Source organism: Schistocerca piceifrons, chromosome 2 (genome assembly GCF_021461385.2).
Source record: "Schistocerca piceifrons isolate TAMUIC-IGC-003096 chromosome 2, iqSchPice1.1, whole genome shotgun sequence".
Lineage (NCBI taxonomy): Eukaryota > Metazoa > Arthropoda > Insecta > Orthoptera > Acrididae > Schistocerca > Schistocerca piceifrons.
Genome location: NC_060139.1, coordinates 718,850,179 through 718,867,996, shown reverse-complemented (window position 1 = coordinate 718,867,996; position 17,818 = coordinate 718,850,179). Strand labels below are relative to the sequence as shown.

Sequence of the window (17,818 nt, the reverse complement as noted above, 5' to 3'; positions counted from 1 at the left end):
GGTGCTGTTGCTTGCAGTGTGGCCTCAGTTGCCTGAGACTGCAGTCATGTGTGTGTGAGTTGTGTTTGCATGAGTGTGAATGTGTATGTTTGGCATCTAATTTTGACGAAGGCCTTACTGGCTGAAAGCTATATTTGTTACAGTCTTTTTGTTGCGCCTATCGGCGACTCAGCATCTCCACTATATGGGGAGTAGCAACTTTCCTTTTCACAATATTGTTACATAATAATATTCCATGTGTACGATATTTCCCAAGTGGCTGTTTCTAGTGTACAGTACACATCTGAATTATTCTGGGTAACTTTATGAGTCCCTGCTGTTCAACGAAGGTCAAGGAAAATGCAGCTAATCTCATCACAGAACCAGAGAAGTCTCAGGTTTAACACTTGCCCCCGCCCCCTACACACACACACACACACACACACACACACACACACACACACCTTTGCCCCATAAGATTTTACACACTACTTCGTTCAGTTCACTTCATTGAACTTTGTAGCCTTCATCTCTCTTTCCTTCTGGTTAGTAATTTTCTTCAGTATCCATTTTTCTCTTTATTTCTTGAATTAAAGAAACATTCAAATAAGGTTTCAAATACTCATGCAACGTTTCTGTCTATTATTGTGCCAATTTAACTAATCAAATGCTGCGTTGACCCAACATAAGTTTGTCACCCCTCTTCATACTTTTAATGTTTTTAAGTTTTTCTCTTATATTTTCATTGTATTTTTTCAGCTTCTCTAAAAGACATTTGCTTAATTCAGCATTTTCAATCATGACACTTGAATCTCTTACAATCTACTTAATATCTATTTTGTTCTATTCAATGTTTTATCTTCTTTTGCTTTCTTTATACCTGGAACACTTTTTTGTTGGATCTTTGAATTCATTCACATCTGCATAACATCCACTGTGCTAAGAGAATGGACTTGTCACTTAATTTTATCTGATGTACCTACCAAGATAGAAATGATTCCAACACTCACCACAACAGCACAATTATGCAGGGTGTTAAAAAAGATACTTTGAGAGATGGTAGTACTCATCAAAACAAGAAAAATAAGTCCAACAAACATGGGTATAGAAATGAATACTTTCTGGGCTAAGTGCAATAAACATGGGTCCAGAAATGCATACTTTCTGCAGTAAACACGTGTTTACAGAAGGTGTTCAATATGGCATCCATTCTTGACAATGCATCCCTTTGCCCTCTGGCATAAGGAAAGATGCACCCTTTGAAGTATACCTGGTTGTTGTTGTACCTGTTGACACACACTGAAGACATGATCCTGTACTGTTTGCACATCATTGACTGGTGTGGCACAGATAAAATCCTTCAAGTGTCGCTATAGCCAGTCGTCTTGGGGATTGAGGTCTGGGGGATGAGCAGGGCCCCCCTGACTATTAGGAGTCCTGAAATATCTGCATCAAATGTTCGCACACATTGTGATGAAAGCATGCTGGTGCGCCATCATCATGCATGAACCACATTTTAATTCGATTCTGAAATGGCACAGCTTCCAGCAAGGTAGGCAATACATTAATGGGAAAGTAGAGATTATGCACCACAGACTTTAATCTTTGTGGTAGCACTTACGGGCCTATTATTATATATTGCCAAGTATGCCTGCTCACATGTTGAGAATCAGTGTTGATACACTCTTCCCTGAACTGCTTGGTGATTTACATCTGCCCATACATGATGGTTACAGAAATTCACAACACCATCTCTTGTGAACCCTACCTCATCTGTAAATAAAATATTGCATGTGAACAGTGGATCTGCAGCACACTTCTGCAACAGCCATTGACAGAACTGCGATCTGCCATGATGACCCTGTGGCCTAAGGGCTTGAATGCGCCGTAGATGATAAGGGTACAGCAATTGTTGGTGAAGTACTCCCCACTCCCCCAGATAAGTGTGTGAGATATGCCTTCTGCTGCTGCTGCTACTAATCATCACACACTGGTCCCAGAGGTTTCTTACACTGAATGTAGCACCACATTCTTCCATGTCAGGCATGTGGAATGCGCGCGTTCTTCTGCTGTCAGTCTTCCGAGGTGCCAGGGTTACCTGTGTCACTCAAATACTGGAATAGTCTGCCGTACTGCTTATCAGAAGACATTCCATGCTGTGGATATTTTTTAGCATAGAGGGCACAGGATATGTCCATTTACTACACCACAACAGAATACCATATCCGCCATTTCACTTGTTGAGTGGTAGGCTTGAGTTGCTAACAAGGGGTGAAAGAGAGAAAACGTGAATGTACGACACCATTTGCAGTGCAATAATAGTAAACACAGCTGACACTTTAGATGGAACACCAATGCAACAACTGTGCTAATATCTGCGACCAAGCAGCTCTTCCTCTAAACACGTTTGTCTCGGAAAGTAACTTGTTTCTGGACCCATGTTTATTGGACTTATTTTTCTTGTTTCGATGAGTGCTGCAATTTCTCAAAGTATTTCACACCTTTTTTTAACACCTTCTATATGTAGGGTCAGGGGGAAAAAACAGGTAAGTCAGTTTTTATGCAACTTGAAGAAAGAGTGATTTTAATGTTCAAACTGTGATTATATGAATTTATAAGTACATACAATACTTTTTATTTCTCAAAATAAACATCTTGTGTGCATCAAATGTGGTACAGCATTATTAATGTAAAGTTTGTTCCCTGAATGAACCCAAAAAGCAATCAAATGCCATTCTGTAAGGGGAAAGAAAGAGGTAAATCAAGCAAAACAAACGCAATAATGCCACAATAATCACAACTAAAAGAATTTCTGGTTGTGGCATTACAGCGACAGTTCTCGTGGCATGTACATTTTAGCTATGGGAGAGCTGACTCAAGAACTTCACAGCTCCAGGATAACAAAATTTCATAATTCTTTGCAAATATTTGTACTATAGCCTGGCAACTGGGAAGAGCCCCTAGAGCAAAGAATTGATTATTCGAGCTATATTACAGTGAACACAATATAACTACAAAGCTATTGTGCACTAAACAAGCAAGGAATTCTGAAATAAAACATACCACATTATATGCAGACATTGGCAGCCCAAACAGCCTATCTATTGGTTGACATTTTCAGGCTGTCCTTGTGTTGCCAGTTTGCATTCCTCTGTGTTAAGTCATCTTGATGTTTCAGCTTTTGGCAGTGGCTGGATTCTGGTGATATTTTTTTAACAGGCTGCGTTCTGAAATGGCATCTTGCAGTGTATGAGTCCAACAGTGTTTTCTGGTCTAAAACAGTTTCTTGATTAATACTGACAACAATAAAAAGGGTTGGTTTACACCTGGACGCTTCTATCATTTCCTTGAGTTCTTGAGGTATCTCCATCAGTGCCTATGTATTCCATAATCCAACATTATTGTCACAATTTAAGTATGAATGGCTACACACAGGGAATGCAATTTTAATCATCTTCAGGCTGTTAATCTGACTGAGAGTTACGTAGTGAATGAAACAAGACAGTCAAGATTTACGTTGGACCACCAGCTGAATCACAAAGTATATAGAGCTCTCCAATGTCCCCCTTCCAACACATAAGTGATTAAATGAAACAGAATGATGTCACTTCATTTGTACCATATTCAGAATAAATATAAAAAAAGGATTCGCCAGTTGCAAGAATGTGGATATTGGATGAGTACATCAAAAATTGCCACTATATTTTGCAGGGATACAGTTTTTGCAAGGTATTTGCTTCCTTTTATTTTTCCTTGCCTTCAGTTTGACACTAGTATTAAAACTGTAAAACACTTAAGCTTTATTCTTATGAAGAATGTTCATTGTTGTTAACTAGTGAGTCTGCATGCTTCTCCGCTGTTAAAAGCTTTATTTTCACTGTGAATGTATTGCACACACCATAAGTGCCTGCATGAGGATACGCAAATGAAATATTAAATTTTGTCTTGAAAATTGTTTGGTATGTGCCATCAGACACAGATGTGCTACAATGAAACTCAATAAAAAGATTGTACTTCTTTCAGGCACGTAGGTTTTCTTCATGTCTCTGTGGCTGTAGGGCCCTGATAACCTCAACTCCTTATTTGATTCTAAATAAAGTTGTGGAGGTATTATTGAGTTGCATCTGTTTTAAAGAATGTTTAACTCTTTCATCCAAAGGCACACATCCATTTGCTTTTGGACACTGCTGCACATTTCTGCTTATTTTTGTGATTTCATGTTCTGTCTGCCCTCTTGTGGCCATATGAGCCACCACTGAATTACCTACTTCTTTCCCCTGAAAAACCAACCAATCTGTTTCTTTCCCCATACACTAAAACTTTGAATGATAATATCTTTTGGCTCACTTGGTCTTTTTTTCCAGCTTCAGCCTCTCAACACATGCGTATGATCAGTCTGAATCAAGCCGTAGCAGTAACTCCAACTCGAGAGAAAAGTGACTACCTGGTCCCCCCTCCCCGGAATCTTAATATGCCAACTTGCTCTGCAGATGATGAAAAGACTTAAGTAATGCATGATAATATGAAAGAAATTATTCTGTTAGTTAAGAGAGATTAAAATTTAATTTGAAGTAATGTTTCATATTTCGATGTACAATGGGACAGGAATGATGATGGAAATAGGATCACATTTGAGGAAGTGGAGAAAATGGTCAATAGATAGCAGTGCAATAAAACGGCTGGAGTGGATGAAATTAAGTCGGAACTCATCAAATACAGTGGAATGTCAGGTCTTAAATGGCTACACAGGATAATTGAAATGGCGTGGGAGTTGGGACAGGTTCCATCAGACTGGACGAAAGCAGTAATCACACCAATCTTTAAACATGGAAACAGAAAAGATTGTAACAACTACAGAGGTTCTCTTTGATCAGCGTAGCGGGTAAAATCTTCTCAGGTATTGTTGAAAGGAAAGTGCGAGTATTAGTTGAGGACAAATTGGATGAAAATCAGTGTGGGTTTAGGCCTCTTAGAGGTTGTAAGGACCATATCTTTAGCTTACGGCAAATAATGGAGAAGTGTTACGAGTGGAACAGGGAATTGTATCTATGCTTTATAGATCTAGAAAAGGCATATGACCGGGTTCCTAGGAGGAAGTTATTGTCTGTTCTACGTGATTATGGAATTGGAGGCAAACTTTTGCAAGCAATTAAAGGTCTTTACATAGATAGTCAGGCAGTAGTTAGAGTTGACGGTAAATTGAGTTCATGGTTCAGAGTAGTTTCAGGGGTAAGACAAGGCTGCAACCTGTCTCCACTGTTGTTCATATTATTTATGGATCATATGTTGAAAACAATAGACTGGCTGGGTGAGATTATGATAGGTGAACACAAAATAAGCAGTCTCGCATATGCGTATGACTTAGTTGTGATGGCAGATTCTATTGAAAGTTTGCAAAGTAATATCTCAGAGCTAGATCAGAAATGTAAGGACTATGGTATGAAGATTAGCGTCTCCAAAACAAAAGTAATGTCAGTGGGAAAGAGATATAAACGGATTGAGTGCCAAATAGGAGGAACAAAGTTAGAACAGGTGGATGGTTTCAAGTACTTAGGATGCATATCCTCACAGGATGGCAACATAGTGAAAGAACTGGAAGCAAGGTGTAGCAAAGCTAATGCAGTGAGCGCTCAGCTACGATCTACTCTCTTCTGCAAGAAGGAAGTCAGTACCAAGACTAAGTTGTCTGTGCACCATTCAATCTTTCGACCAACTTTGTTGTATGGGAGCGAAAGCTGGGTGGATTCAGGTTACCTTATCAATAAGGTTGAGGTTACGGATATGAAAGTAGCTAGGATGATTGCAGGTACTAGTAGATGGGAACAATGGCAGGAGGGTGTGCACAATGAGGAAATCAAAGAAAAACTGGGAATGAACTCTACAGATGTAGCAGTCAGGGCGAACAGGCTTAGATGGTGGGGTCATGTTACACGCATGGGAGAAGCAAAGTTACCCAAGAGACTCATGGGTTCAGCAGTAGAGGGTAGGAGGAGTCGGGGTAGACCAAGGAGAAGGTACCTGGATTCGGTTAAGAATGATTTGGAAGTAATAGGTTTAACATCAGAAGAGGCACCAATGTTAGCACTGAATAGGGGTTCATGGAAGAATTTTATAAGGGGGACTATGCTCCAGACCGAAGGCTGAAAGGCATAATCAGTCTTAAATGATGATGATGACAGTAGTCTGTTCAGTTTCTTCTGTGTAGTATGAAACTGTCCACAGCATTTATGCCATTTACAGCTTTAACAAGAATGTCTACACTTCCTAACAGTTTTTATAGATTGACGATGTAATTTATATTACGACGTGATGACAGGTAACTCTGTACGAATGTGAGCCAGTTATGTCTTAATGGTACAGTGTGTGGTTTTCGTAATCAGTCACATCACATCACTGTGTTATGGTACGCTTTTATTGTCAGTGTATTATTCATGGTTTTATCACTTGATGATAATGGTTTTATATGTTGTCTAACATGATGCTGTGTACACTAATGTGAGCAAGCAATATTCGATTACTTGTGTGCTGGTGTTAAAATTTACATTGGTTAATAGATTCATAATGGTTTAAGCTTGCAATGTTACATATGTATTATTTTATTTAGTACATAGGAACCTGATGATGATAAAATAACTGAAACTGGTTGCATATATAAATTATTTCATCAGCAGCTCAAGGCAGTACTCGTACATTTAAATACATAAGAGCTGTAGGGCACCACCTCCTGCAAATGTATTAACAATAATCCTTGGTCAGCATAATAACTGAAATAAACTGATAGAAGGAATGAGAACAAAGTCTTTCATGATGGTACTGTTGTATAAAACATTCTCAGACTTCTTGCCGCATCAGTTCAGGGTAAAACCTAGGGCTTTTGACAATTACCTCCATCATCTTCGTCAGGAGCAACTCACTGTCAAAACTGCTGCTCTGGTGGCCTTATATGGCCCACAACAGTTTCTGATTGGTCGGTAATCACATAATGCCATTGCAGATGGTGTCAATGTCTGTGCTGGTGGCACCATCACTCAGGCCATAGCGTAAACATTGTGACAAATATAACTGGCTCTTTCCTGCATTGAGAGCTCGCATCCAAACACTGCTAAGATTATATCTGCTGTCATGGATGAAGATCTTGTCATACATTCTTATTTCTGCAGCCTCTTTAATTACAGAACACCAATATGTAGAAGCCTAGTGCAAAACTCTTGTTAGTATTTTATGTTTGTTTGTGAGTCTGTGGTCAGCAACTGCATTTTCTCCAGTTCTTGATTTCTCATATGCTGTTGATATTCTGCACAGCAGCTGGAAATGGTGTGGATGAACTGACTGATGGAGCTGCTTCCACTCTCACAAGGAATGTTGTAAATCCCAGGGATCCTGAGGCCCAGGCTGTCCTTAATAGGGCACAGCATCTCCCTTATCTTCTTAGGAGGTTATCTTCCCAGGCCTCTGCCTATTTTGCTGGATGAGGTGCTGAAGAAAGAAAAGAATGTAATCAGTGGCTCATCACGTGGCTGTTCAACATTTTCACATTTCCTTTTCTTGGAGAATGCTGACTTCATATTACGTGACACACAGTCATTCTTTTGGAACACACACTTCAGCTGAAATAATCTTGTGATGTATATACTTGTGTGCAATTAGGTGTGATCTTGGGAAAGAAGGTAGGATAACTTTGTTTGGCAAAATGAGATACTTAAAGTACACTTGATCAAAACATTACGTAAGCTGCTGCTCCCTGGCATCCATACAAAGAGATTGTGATGTAACCACCCTGAAATATCTAAGTAGTGTTGAATATGACAGGACATCAATAAATATCTCAGAGTGCACCGTACATTTTAGGGATGCATGACATTATGGAAACTAAGATCATGTTATATAGGGCATCTTGAACTAGATGATAAAAACATGTGGGTTTGTCATCGTCGGTAGCTGGGTGGTCAGTGTGACAGAATGTCAATCCTAAGGGCCTGGGTTCGATTCCCGGCTGGGTTGGAGATTTTCTCCACTAAGGGACTGAGTGTTGTGTTATCCTAATCATCATCATTTCATCCTCCTTGACACACAAGTTGCCGAAGTGGTGTCAAATTGAGAGACTTGCACCAGGCGAACGGTCTACATGACGGGAGGCCCTAGTCACATGACATTATTATTACATCATATTTACATGGATAATTATTTCAATAGCTTAACACTAGTTAGAACCCTCTTCTCTCTGAAAAAGCTTTGCACTATGGCATATAATTTATGCCCACATAACCTACATAAATGAAATGCAACAATATTTAGAAATGCCTTCAGTAATACTATATAAGAAAAAGTTATATTCTCTAACTGAAAAAATATTATTATTGTTAGTATGTATGATCTCTGCCTTGCTAAAAAATGGAAGTGAAAATAACTCTGTCATTTAAATGAAGCTTTCTTTTATGAAGTAAATTATGATAATTAGAATTTTATATGCATTAGCCTCTGCTATTCCTTTGAATTAGGTTCAAACTAAAGTTACTGTAACACCATCGGCTCTTTGTGGTTGTATTAAGACTGCCCTGAAATACATAAATAAATTTTGCGCTGTACTTCCTTCATAAATCATCGGAATTTGTATGTTACTAATGAATCAAGGCAGGACCTTGTTTGTAGATACTGAAATTGCAGTCAGTCAAGAGAGCTGACTGATCATCCACACAAGCATCAGTTAGTACAATTACTGAGGCCACCACTATTTATAAGAACAACTTCAGTTTGAGAACATTGTGATTCGTGGTCCTCAGACTGCATGAATGAAAGTCAATGCTTATTTTACTTTGAGTTTATTAACATCAAATAGCTCAATCTTACATTAAGGTGGGGCATAAACTAGAGGCAGAATCAGAGTAGAATACAGAATTATCAAGCATCATTTTATATTAAAAACAATCTGGGCATGACTATGACTCCTTACCCTCTCCCTTAAAACCCACATCCTTTCGTCTTTCCCTCTCCTTCCCTCTTTCCTGATGAAGCAACCGTGGGTTGCAGAAGCTTGAATTTTGTGTGTGTGTTTGTGTTTATTTATGTGTCTATCAACATACCAATGCTTCCATTTGGTAAGTTACATCATCTTTGTTTTTAGATATATTGGGAAAAAATTATATATAAAAACAAAGATGAGGTGACTTACCGAACGAAAGCGCTGGCAGGTCGATAGACACACAAACAAACACAAACATACACACAAAATTCAAGCTTTCGCAACAAACTGTTGCCTCATCAGGAAAGAGGGAAGGAGAGGGAAAGACGAAAGGAAGTGGGTTTTAAGGGAGAGGGTAAGGAGTCATTCCAATCCCCGGAGCGGAAAGACTTACTTACCTTAGGGGAAAAAAGGACAGGTATACACTCACACACACACACACACACACACACACACACACACACACACACACACACACACATATCCATCCACACATACAGACACAAGCAGACATATTTAAAGACCAAATATGTCTGCTTGTGTCTGTATGTGTGGATGGATATGTGTGTGTGTGTGTGTGTGTGTGTGCGAGTGTATACCTGTCCTTTTTTCCCCCTAAGGTAAGTCTTTCCGCTCTGGGGATTGGAATGACTCCTTACCCTCTCCCTCCCTTTTAGTGCCAAATACGATCTGATCGTGATCCAGATTTTCGGCGAAAAATGCCAGTAACGATCTGATCGTGATGCCTTTCTCATTCGCTAGGAAATACTAACAACTTTGCCTTCAAGCGCGGAAAAAATGAATGAGAAAGGCATCACGATCAGATCGTTACTGGCATTTTTCGCCGAAAATCTGGATCACGATCAGATCGTATTTGGCACTAAAAGGGTTAAAACCCACTTCCTTTCGTTTTTTCCCTCTCCTTCCCTCCTTCCCTCTTTCCTGATGAGGCAACAGTTTGTTGCGAAAGCTTGAATTTTGTGTGTATGTTTGTGTGTCTATCGACCTGCCAGCGCTTTCGTTCGGTAAGTCACCTCATCTTTGTTTGGTGGGGAGGGGGGGGGGGGGGGGAACTGAGAAGTATATTACATTTCCATGGAATTTTTATACTCTAACCCAAGTGTAATTATGGGCACATTATATACAGAGTGATTTTGCTAAAGAGGCACAAACTGTAGAAAATATTGAGAGAATAAGGAGCAAAAAATTTCAGACATATGGGCAAAAATGCAAAATGTCTACGCTACAGGATATTTATTAATTTATCAAACCTGTACAGCAAATGCTGTGCATGATATACTGTGACAAGCCCACCATTATAAATGTGTTTGAAGTGGCCCCCACAGGTCTTTAAGCATGTGCAAGCATGGCAGTGACTGGCACACACATTCAAATCTGCTATGCTCCAACCAGATAGTCACAGAAAGCATACAAATGTTTTGTTCATACACAATCTCATAAGGTGCCCCAAACGTAGAAACCTAAAGAGCTGACATTTGGCAACTGGGCTGGTCATGCAATTAGGTCACTTTATCCAATCCACTGGCTGGGGTAAAGGATGTTGGATGCATCCTAGCAGAAATATGGAAGTATGCTGGAGCACCTAACACATGAAAATTATACCTTGTACCACCAAAGGCTTTTCTTCAGCAGGGGAGGCAGGGTCACCCACAGGGAGTGCATAATGTGCCTCACCTGCAAAATGTTGTGGAATGTTGACTGTCCCCAAGTGGTAGTAATCAATAATCCCCACTCATACAATGAGACTCAATCAGAATCAGTTAATGATTCTGGGTGCCCGGTAATGTGTGGGCTTACGTCATAAAGTTTAGTTGGTTTTTTGTACAAAGTGGAAATAAATATGGTCTGGTGCATTGAAGGATATTCCAAGAGTACCGTATTTTTTAAATAAGAAGAGCGAGCGAGAGAGTGAAAATTTCCTCTTCCTAGCAGTGAAATCTTCGGAGAAACATCCGGTGCTAGCAGAAGACATTGGCGCTGCAAGAAAGCAGAACCAGCATTCTTCAACAAGTACGTCCACAAAAACGCTTAACATTACACCGAGCCACCACAACGTTTCCAAGTTTTACTGATCTTCAAAGTGGTCACCAGCAAAGTGTATAACCCGTTACCAGCGATGTGGAAGTCGTAGGATACTCTTAACAGTGCCAGTTGCGTTGACAGTTCGAGTAGCGCAGTCTATTGCCTGATGAATTTGTAGCAGTTATGAAGCGAATGCCATGAAGTGTTTCCTTCAGTTTAGAAACAGAGATGAACTCACGAGGGCTTAAGTCAGGGGAGTGCAGTAGGTGGTATAGCACTTAGCAGCCCCATCAGTCAAACAACTCAGCAACACCTTGCATTGTACGTGCTTTAACATTGTCCTGCAAAATGATGGTCAGGTCCAGCAGAAAGTGTCATCACTTCTGTCTCTAAGCTGGCCGTAGTTCTGTTCCAACTGTCAACACAACTGGCACTGCTAAGAGTATCCTATGACTTCCACATTGCTGGCAACAGGTTATACAACATGCTGGTGACTACTTTAAAGGTCAGTAAAACTTTGGAACACATATCTATTTTGTACGAGCTATAAATAAATAGTTGCCACTATTAAAGTTCCAACACTCATATTTGCAGCCCTCTGCCATTAAATGTCATTAATTGCATTAATTGAGATTCAGCATACCATAACCAAGTTAGAATTCAAAGACTTGGTACACACATGAAGCATTCTCTTCTCCAGAGTGACAGTGTCAGACCACACACAAGCACTGTGACATCTGCAACAATCTGACACCTTGGGCTCACTGTCACTGATTATCCTCCACAGAGTCACGACTTGACGCCATCTGATTTTCACTTGTTTCCGAAACACCTTCGAGGACTTCACTCTGACAGTTGAAGTGGCTGTTCTCGGACCCACGTTGGCTCTTCGGGAGGATTATATTTGTTTATTTATTTATATTTTTCCCGTTTGTTCGGTGTCTAAAACCACATATGAATGTAATTGTGTAGTCCAATGTGCAAAAATTGTTAAATGACTTTTACTTGAAATATATCATTCGAACTCACGACTGAACAATAAAATCTTTAAACATAATGGACTGACTTACCTCCAAGAATATTACTTGAGAATGAAAATACAACAGTATTATAATTAGCCTCGGCGTATTTGTACTTTAAGAGCATGGACTCAAAATATTGAAATTATTGTGCAGATCCACACAATACTCAAAGAATACTCTTCTTACCATCATATTCCGGCTGTGATAGTCGAATCCTGGCTCTCGGCATAAGCTTAAAAGTAAAATCTTAAAACTAATGCTGCTCTCTGCTGCAGCTCATCGCAGTGTGTGTGTGTGTGTGTGTGGGGGGGGGGGGGGGGGCAGCAGCCACTAAAATTGTGGAGCTGTAAACTTCTTAAGAAAAATTAATTCAATGCAAGGAACATGATAGAGGACTCACAGTACATCAAAATAACTCACACATATAAACCTTAACATACTATATTAACAAGGTTAGCAGTATAAATGCTTACATTATTTTCATGTCTGCTTCTTACTACTAGAAACAAGTGAAGAGAGAGGAAGAGTAGAACAATCTAGGGGCATTCTTCTCCCTTATTGATAGCATAGAAGTTATTACATTTAAAGAATTTACTCCTTAATGCTAAGATTAAATTTAATATTTACTATAAAATAGGAAAATTTTACGCCGCCTACGCGGTCGGTGAAACACATAAGGTTCGTGTACATTTATTTTGTCATGAGATATACTTCTCGTTCCAAGCAAATGACACAACTGTTGCTCGGACAGCAGACAGTGATGAAGTTGTGCAAGCAGAGGTGGGGCTGTGGCCCTGTCAACAAAGTAAAACATTCTACAGTGACAATACCAACAAATTGGTCTCTCTTTGGGAGAAATATATACATCACCTGGGTGGTTACATTGAGAAATAAATATGTAGAATGAAAAATAAGGACACAGAATGTTAATAACATTTGTTTTATTAAAAAATCTTTGTCGGCACATAAAAATTTGGAGGTATTTCTTTTCAGCTTGCTCTCATGTGTGTGTGTATGTATACACACTTATGAGTGTATTAGATAATTCAGTCTTCTTTTGCTTTAAAACATCACTAATGTCTCACATCCTGTAGGTATGACGACACCACTGTTCATACAGATTGGTAACTCAAGGTGAAGTGCCATTTCATGGCAAGATTTGACTGCTGAAGCTGTTATGCTTCCTTTCAAATTCCTTAATCGTGTTTTTAGAACAATGCGGCAGGTTTAATGCTCGGTCAACACTGACTCAGTGGGAACGATTATAATTAATCTCTATTAGGACATTCAGTCCCTGTCTCTTAATGGCAAATCTTTTAATGTGCTCTTAGGTACTTTTAAAAACTTGATTCCTATATTTGTTTTACAATTAAAGTTTGTAGCTGCACCTTTCTTTTATCACTGATATTGTTTCATTCTGAAAGACGACAATTATATATTCTTCTAAAATTGTATTTTACCTGTTGCAAATAACATCCCATTGTAGCCCAATTTGCCTTAATCCTGAAAATTTTTTTATGAAATAAGATGAAGAGCTTTGAATTTTACACTGATAATTACCATTTTCCCCATCATATTTTACTATTTCAAAATTGTCCACAGTATCACCAAGTATGTTCTTTAATAGTTTCATATCAACCTAATGCACAATATAAATATATAATCTCAACACTAATGAAAATAATGAAATAACCACACTTTGCTTTATAATTTTATCACCAGCATAAGATAAAAGTGTTAATTGTTTACAATATTAGCAATAACAATATCTTTTAACAGTTACACAATTCTTATTATTTACTTGAAAGCACACTCCAGCCTTAAACCCTGCACAATATGAAACAAATGTGACCAATAGATGAAACACGAGTGGCTATGTTCCATGTATCACCTTAAACATGTGTTTGAAAGAAGAGTTTGTATTGTAAACCCATGCACAATGGAAGGACATATGTCTTGAATTGAACATATGTTTCAAGGCATTACTCCCTCCTATTGAACACTGTGAAGTGGCTCTTCGGGAGGAGTATATTTATTTATTTATTTATTCATGTTTTTCTCATTAGTCTAGTGTCTTTAAAAACATGTATGAGTGTAATTTTGTAGCCCAACATGCAAAATTTTTTTAATGATTTTTACTTGAAATCTTTCACTTAAAGAGATTTAAATATACACTTTGATCTTTGACTTTTGAGTTATTTAACTATTTTAGAAAATTATTTCAAAATTGGTTTTACTTTTACATAATGCGCAACTCAGCAGTAAAATCATCAAACATAATGGACTGATTTACTTCCAAGAACATTACTTGAAAATGAAAATATAATTAGCCTCACCGTATTTGTACTTAAAGAGCATGGACTAAAATATTGAAATTATTGTGGACTCACACAACACTCTAAGAATACTTCTATTTCCATCATATTCAGGCTGTGGTAGTTGAATCCTGGCTCTTGGCTTAAGCTGAAAAGTAAAATCTTAAAACTAATGTTTCCTTCCACTGTGGCTCATTGCTGTGAAAAAATATTTGTTAAATGTTAAAGTGGGCGATCCCTGTGCTTCCACTATGATTTCGCCTTTTAGGTTGATGCGTAATGATGAAGCAGTGATGTGTGATGTTGAAGCAGTGGCAACTAAAATTGTGGAGCTCTAAATGTCTTAAGAAATACTAATTCAGAGCAAGGAATATGTCAGAGGACTCACTGTACATCAAAATAACTCACATATAAACTTAAATGTATTACATTACCAAAGTTAACAGTACAAATGCTTACCTACATTATTTTCGTGGTACAATACGTCTACTTCCTATTACTAGAAAACAAGTGAAGAGAGGAACAAACTAAGAGCATTCTTCTCCCTTATTAATTGCATAGAAGTTACTACATTTAAGGAGTTTATGCCTTGATACTGAGATTAAATTTAATATTTGCTATAAAACGAAAATTTTATGCCGCCTATGCAGTCGGTGAAACACATAAGATTCGTTTTCATTTATTTCGTCACGAGATACACTTTTCATTCCGAGGTAATGTCTTTGTGACACAATTGTGGCAGGGACAGTACAAAGGAAAAGAAATGCTCTACCTGGGTTATATTCTACAGTACTCAACTCACATGTAATGTAGCTTTCTATTGTTGAAAAACAAATGGAGTGACTCCAGATAGTGACTGTTTATTAGACGTTGAACGGCTGTTGAGAGTACATGGACTGGACGTGGATAGTCAGCCACGATAAAATCTTATGTAGTAATTGTGTTCAGAAATGTGTAATTAAATGATTCGGAGTGCCCGGTAATGTGCGGGCTTACGTCATAAAGTTTAGATGTTTTTTTGTACAAAGTGGAAATAAATATGTTCTAGTGCATTGAATGATATTCCAAGAGTAGCCTATTTTTTTTTAAATAAGAAGAGAGAGAGAGAGAGAGCGAAAATTTCCCCTTCCTAGCAGTGAAATCTTCAGAGAAGCGTCCGGTGCTAGCAGAAGACATTGGCGCTGCTAGAAAGCAGAACCAGCATTCTTCAACAAATAAGTCCACGAAAATGCTTAAGCTGTATAGAGAGAGCTTAACATTACACCGGGCCAGAAGCACATCCCATCCTGTAAACCATGATTTCCTGCAGAGAATAAGCTACAGATTATTGTACTGGCAGCCTTCACATTTTGTTTCTTCCCACATGTTAATGCCAAGTAAATTAACACTGATGATCCAAACACTAAGACTACTGCTCTTGGTGAGACTCAATGCCACCTGGTAGAACTGTGGGCATCTGACATGGTGAAAAAACTATATGAGCGGAGCACAGAGACAACTTTGACTCAAGGCAGAGTGTTATGACCAACACATGGAAATGAGAATTTTGGAACCCTCAAGATTGTTCAACTGTTCATGTGCTATAGTTGCGAGCATCTGTGGAAAACAGTTGCAGTAAAGTGAAACCATGAGTATGCAACAAACGGGAAAAATATAAATAAATAAACAAATATAATCCTCTCAAAGAGCCAACGTGGGTCCGAGAACAGCCACTTCAACTGTCAGAGTGAAGTCCTCGAAGGTGTTTTGGAAACAAGTGAAAATCAGCAAAAGAGCAAAATAAGCAGACAATGAGATCAAAAAGTGAAGTCAAAGACCCAAGTACAATGGTTTATACAGGGTCTGTCCCTAAAGTTCCCAAAATGATTTTTTGTAGTCAGCAATACTGGCTGGTGGGGTGAAGCTATGGGCAAAGAAATTGGTGGGAGATCCAAGCTTCGAAATGAGATCAGTGTCAGTTACCTGCAGGCAATTGTTGAGGCAGGTTCACGCTTCATGAAGAGGTACCTAATGAACCCTTGTCAAGAAAAAAATTAACCAATTTTTGGAGGAATGTTATACAATCAAGTTCTGTGTGAAACTGGGCAAAAACAGGGCAGAGATGCTTGAAGTTCTTCAAAAAGCATACAGGGACCTGGCGATGAAACAAAGCCAAACTTTCAAGTGGCACAAGAATTTTCAAGACAGTTGGGAGTCCATCAATGATGACAACTGCTTGGGACACCCACCAACATAACAAATGGACAACACAGTGCAAAAAGTGCATCTAGTAGTGGACAAGAACCAACAACTAAGTGTTTGGCTGGTTGCAGAGGACTATGGAATACTAAAAACAATCATTCACCACATATTAACTGAGGTTCTTCAAATGCGGAAAGTCTGCGTGAAAATGGTGCTACAAGTTCTGACGAGTGAGATGAAGGAGTAGTGTTTTTTGAAGTGCCAGGAACTGCATGATCGCTACAAAACAGACCCAGAATTTTTGGACAGAGTGATCATTGGGAGAAGAGACATGGATTTCTGAATATCATCCTGAAACAAAGCATCAGAGGAGCGAGTGGCACAGCAAGGTGTCCCCTCACCCAAAAAAAGCACGCATGAGCAAATCTCCAATCAAGGCAATGCTCATTGCAGTTTTTGACAGAAAAGGTGTGGTTCACAGTGAATTCATGCCACAAGGACAAACAGTCAACAAGGAGTTTTATTGTGCAGTGCTCAAACCATTTCCCAACAGAGTTTGACACGTCTGAAAAGAAATTTGTGACAACTGGATCGTGCTCTATGACAATGCGTGAAGCCATACTATGCTCATTGTTAACCAAAACAGATGTGGCAATGCTGCCCCAGCCACCATACAGCCACAATGTGGCACCAGTGGACTTCCTTTTGTTCCCAAGGATCAAAAGAATCATGAAAGGAAGTCAGTATCATGCGCTGGAGGCAGTAAAACCAGCTTTAACAAACACACTGAGGGAGATCCTCATTGATAACTTCTGGGGTACCTTCAATGATTGGGTGAAGTGTTGGCAATGGTGCACTGAAGCAGGGGAAGAATACTTTGAAAAGTTCTGAAAAGATTGCAAATTGGTATTGAACAAATGATTTTTTTAAAAAGTTAATTCTGGGAAAGTTTGGGACAGAACCTGTATAATCATGTATGTCAATGATCTTTGTGATTACAGGCTCTGTTATCTCTGATAATATACCCCTAAAGTTTTATGTGTTTTGTTTGAGCACTTTAGAGTGCGCGTTTCTACATATTTACATTAATAAAATTCAGGGGAAAAATTTGTAAAGTGCAACCATAAAAGCGCCCTTGGATCTTGATCTCACACTATATGGTTATGTCTGAGGCCAACATTGAACTACTGTTCACCTTGTCACTGACAACAATCATGGTCACGTGTCTGAGCTTTTAATTACCCCAGTCTTTCATTGGTACACTGATATTACATGTAATTCATTCAGTTAACTAAGACGGCTGTTTGCAATTTGATTAG

The 17,818-nt window shown here is 38.8% G+C and overlaps 1 protein-coding gene across 7 annotated transcripts in view; it reads left to right on the top strand.

Annotated features, from left to right (window-relative positions):
- The window catches only part of LOC124777458, a 44,005-nt gene that overhangs the window by 4,161 nt on the left and 22,026 nt on the right, over positions 1-17,818 (top strand). For 3 of the 7 annotated variants that reach the window (XR_007015732.1, XM_047252880.1, XM_047252879.1), the window contains exon 3: positions 4,344-4,776. The exons of the other annotated variants lie outside the window; for them this stretch is intronic. Coding sequence is in view for 2 of the 3 variants with exons in the window: in XM_047252880.1 (XP_047108836.1) it covers positions 4,344-4,486 (143 nt within the window). In the remaining variant the exon portion in view is untranslated. Of the gene's footprint in view, positions 1-4,343; positions 4,777-17,818 lie in introns of those variants that run through there. 7 annotated transcript variants of the gene reach the window in all.